Source organism: Peromyscus maniculatus, chromosome 4 (genome assembly GCF_049852395.1).
Source record: "Peromyscus maniculatus bairdii isolate BWxNUB_F1_BW_parent chromosome 4, HU_Pman_BW_mat_3.1, whole genome shotgun sequence".
Lineage (NCBI taxonomy): Eukaryota > Metazoa > Chordata > Mammalia > Rodentia > Cricetidae > Peromyscus > Peromyscus maniculatus.
The window spans coordinates 9853815-9858258 of NC_134855.1; the positions used below are offsets into that span (position 1 = coordinate 9853815).

At 63.3% G+C, this 4444-nt stretch overlaps 1 protein-coding gene across 1 annotated transcript; it reads left to right on the plus strand.

Moving 5' to 3' along the window:
* Positions 1 to 308: 308 nt before the first annotated feature.
* Ier5l (immediate early response 5 like) lies at positions 309 to 3020 on the plus strand. Its single transcript, XM_076568991.1, has one exon. It carries the CDS (start codon positions 526 to 528, stop codon positions 1744 to 1746), a length of 1221 nt encoding a protein of 406 aa, XP_076425106.1. The 5' UTR covers positions 309 to 525; the 3' UTR covers positions 1747 to 3020.
* The last annotated feature ends 1424 nt before the right edge of the window (positions 3021 to 4444 follow it).

Sequence of the window (4444 nt, forward strand, 5' to 3'; positions counted from 1 at the left end):
GTCCAGGGTAGCCGCGGGCCTCAACGTGGCTCCCGAAAGACGACCCACGCTGTGGACGGCTACCTAGGAGACCCTGAGTCCCACGCGGTGCCACGGCCCCAGGAGAACATTCGAGGCAGCGGCGGCGTTGGAGGCCCGGGGTCCGTTCGGTATTTGAATAGCACAAAGGAACCGCCTTGGTCTGATTGGTCAGCCAAGTGGCCCCGGGGCGGGAAGCGGCTGTCATTCGGGAGGCTGCGCACACTCCTATTGGCTAATCTGCAGTGGGGCGGAGCGCTGCTACCCGGCTAAATAGCTGGGACCGGGGCCGGCCGAGGCTCATTGCTTTGGCGCCGTCTGGGGAGCGTGAGCCTGCGGGTGGCGCGCAGCGCATGGTGGCGGCTTCTCTCGGAGCGCCGCCGACCCGCTGACCCGGGCTCGGTTCTCTGTGCCCGGTGCGCCCCGGCGACCAGCTGGAGATACACGCAGCAGCAGCCTTAGCAGCAGCAAAGGCGGCTGCTCTGCCGCCCGCGTCTCCGCGGGAGCATGGAGTGCGCCCTGGACGCCCAGAGCCTGATCAGCATCTCCCTGCGCAAGATCCACAGCTCCCGAACCCAGCGCGGCGGCATCAAGCTGCACAAGAACCTCCTAGTGTCCTACGTGCTCCGCAACGCGCGCCAGCTCTACCTGAGCGAGCGGTACGCCGAGCTCTACCGGCGCCAGCAGCAGCAGCAACAGCAGCCGCCCCACCACCAGCACCAGCACCAGCACCTCGCATACGCGGCTCCGGGAATGCCGGCCAACGCGGCCGACTTCGGCCCGCTCCAACTTGGCGGCGGCGGGGACGCGGAGGCGCGCGAGCCGGTCGCCCGGCACCAGCTGCACCAGCTCCACCAGCTCCACCAGCTGCACCTCCAGCAGCAGCTGCACCAGCACCAGCACCCGGCGCCCAGGAGCTGCGCGGCGGCGGCGGCGGTGGCCGGGGCGCCCGCGGGCTGCGCGGGGGCGCTCTCGGAGCTGCCCGGGTGCGCCGCGCTCCAGCCGCCGCACGGCGCGCCCCACCGCGGGCAGCACTTGGAGCCGCTGCAGCCCGGTCCTGCGCCGCTGCCGCCGCCCGCGCCCGCCGCGCTCTGCCCGCGGGACCCTCGCGTCCCGGCCGCCTGCTCTGCGCCCTCAGCGCCCCCGGGGGCTGCCCCACCGACCGTCGCCGCTTCCTCTCCGCCCGCCTCTCCAGCCCCTTCCTCGTCCCCTGGCTTCTACCGGGGCGCGTACCCGGCCCCCTCGGACTTCGGTGTGCACTGCAGCAGCCAGACCACCGTGCTGGACCTGGACACTCACGTGGTGACCACGGTGGAAAACGGCTACTTGCACCAGGACTGCTGCGCCTCCGCCCACTGCCCCTGCTGTGGCCAGGGCGCTCCGGGACCCGGCCTGGCGTCCGCCGCTGGTTGCAAGCGCAAGTATTACCCTGGCCAGGAGGAAGAGGACGACGACGAGGAGGACGCGGGTGACCTGGGAGCCGAGCCCCCCGGGGGCGCCCCGTTCGCCCCCTGTAAGCGCGCCCGCTTCGAGGACTTCTGCCCGGACTCGTCCCCGGACGCGTCCAACATCTCAAACTTGATCTCCATCTTTGGCTCGGGCTTCTCGGGGCTGGTGAGCCGACAGCCGGACTCCTCGGAGCAGCCGCCGCCGCTCAACGGGCAGCTGTGCGCCAAGCAGGCGCTCGCCAGCCTCGGCGCCTGGACTCGAGCCATTGTCGCCTTCTAGGGACCCCCGAGGGCATGGGGACCCTGGGCCCCGCGGGGCTGGGGCCAGACAAAGACTCGGCCAAGGGACGATAGGGAGCGAGCGGGTCCTGGCCACTCGGGGCGAGCAGGGGGCGAGCAGAGGCTGATGTTTTATAAACTGTAAAATAAAAAAAAAATCTAAAAAAATCTTGGACTTTATTTTTGCAGAGAGAAAAAGCGCCTATTTAAGTATGCTTTGTGTTTCTCTTACTCTTTTTTTTTTCTTTTTATTGTACTGATTGCAGTGGTGTTTAGTGAGGAGCCTGCCACGTGAGGCAGGGCTGCTGCCCGGAGGAGGTGCCGGGCAGCCGGGGGCGAGGCTGGGTGCCGGGGCGCGCTGGGGGCGCAACGCAGGAGGGCGCGGGGCCCGGGACGCCGACTCCAATCAGTTGTCAGCCTGGAAGCCCGACGTTCCGCTCTCCTGAGTTCCTCTCTAGGGTGAGGAATGGGTCTTGTGAAATTCTGAGCAAAAAAACAAAGGCAAACTCTATCTCCAAAAGGGACGTTTCGGTCACATTTCCTCTCTGGGGGCGGCCTCCAAAGTTCTCAAAATGAGAAGGCAGAAATGAAAACACTTCAACTTTTTTTTTCTTTTCTTGCCGGGGCGGGCGTCTAGAACCCCTCCTCTCCCCGCCCCTCTGGCTCCGTCCTCCTCCCCTCCTCCACCCGCCTCCCGGACCAGGGGGAAGGTGGCGCCCGACACCCCGACACTCAGCACAGTTGGGGAAGGGGTGGGGGGCGAGCAGGGCGAACTACATTTCCCATCATGCCCAGCACTGCGGTCCTCACTAAACAAAAAAGGAAGTCGATTCCTTCACCTGGATCCCCGGCGGCCCCGGGGGAGGGAGGGGCCCGGACCGCCGACTGCGCTGGAGACTTTTCGCTTAGCTTCACTTAGCTCCTGGTCAGCAGTGGTGTTTGTGTGCGCGCTTCTAAGTTACCTTGTCCTGCTTCGCTCTTCGGTTCCATCTCGTGAAACCAGCATTGTTCCAGCCTGTGAGAACCCTGTCTGCGTCCTCAGCTCGATAGATTCTGTTTAATTTAAAAGCCTTTTGTTGTGAGAAGGTGAGGTTCGCCTAGACCCCCTCTGGGTCTCTACCATTACCACCTCAGAGACTCCAAAACAAGTTGCCAACCTTGTCTTTCCGGCCCTTCTTCCTCCTGTATTTTTGTGCATACTGAATTGAATCTCACCGGGTAAAACTGTTCAGATTATTTGTTTAAATTTATAATCTTAATAAAAAGTCGACTGTAGAGTGTATGGTAGTGCTTTGCTTTCACGTGGGCCTAGAGGTGGGCACACACACACACACACACACACACACACACACACACACACGCATGCAAACCCCAGTTCTCCAGGACTGCGGCGGGCCGGATCTGCCCACGTCGCAGGGCCAGGGTTGGGAGTCCCGGGGTGTGTGTGATGCGGGTTTTAGGGATGGAGCCCGGCGCTACACGTCTCCCAGTCGTCCCCCATCCCACCCCTCTCATCAGCGGGTCCTGCCCCCCTGGGAACTGGCTGCTCCGGGGTCTCCAGCAGGAAGCTGAGCCAGCCTCCAACACATCTCCCTACGCAACCAGGGTTGCAAGGGCCTACTTGGCTCTAGTCTGAGCTCGCCGCAGCCCGGAGACTTCTGGGCCACCCACACTCCCCGCCCCGTGCCTCCGACCGCACGTCCGCACGTCTCAGGCAGCAACTTGGGGAAGTTTTTTTCCTTTTCTTTTTCTTTCTTTCTTTCTTTTTTTTTTTTTTTTAAGTTGAGTTTGTTATCACTGCTCGGTGCCACTTGGTGGTGTGCTGGCGGCGTCTCCCTCCCTCCTCGCGCCCCTCCCCTCTCCCTTTCTGCTCCCTCCCGCCCGCCTCTCCTCCCTCTCCAGTGGATGGAGGCAGGAAGGCTCCAGGCGCGCGCTCCCCTCTGACCACCTACGGAATGACCTCAGAGTGGGAGAATGTGCCAAGGCCCGGAGGAAGCTCGCGTTCTTCCCACTGGAACCAAATTCACATCTGGAGCCGGGGCTCCGGCCCCAGGGCACACGGGTGGTTCCAGCCTTGCTAAGGGCATTGGAAAGAACGAACCGGGGTGGCGTGCGGGGGGCGCGGGGGTGAGATAAAACGGCAGCCTCTTGTTGTTTGGGGGTAGCATCTCTCTGTCTCAGGCTATCTCTCCTGTCTCTCTGTCTCAGGCTGTCTCCCCAAAGATCTCTTGCTCTCATCGGCTCGCCCCCGCGCTCCCCTTCCCTGCGCAAAAGCTCCCAGCCACCGGCCAGTCGACTCACTCCGCCCCACCCCACCCGCCTTGCTGGGCGACAGGAGGCGCTGTCACCCTGGACCCCCTTCCCAGACTCCGAGAGACGGATGCTATCCATTCTCAGGGGGCTGCTAGGCTCTGGATCCCGCTGTCGCGCGTGGTGAAGTTCTTGGGGACACTCCAAAACGCGGGGGGCTGCGAAGGTCCACGATTCGGGTTAGGGAAGAGGGATGCTCTGGAGGTGTGAATTACCGAGAGGAAAGACACCTTTACCCCCACACACACCCCTCCCTGTGTTCTCAGCCTCCCATGGGAAGAGCCTGGAGCTGCCTGGGGCGGGGGGGTAGGAACGTGCATCTTTACCCCCTCCCATTTCCCCCTGCAAGTCCAAGGAAATAGCTGTTGGATGCAGTTTTGTCAGTTCAA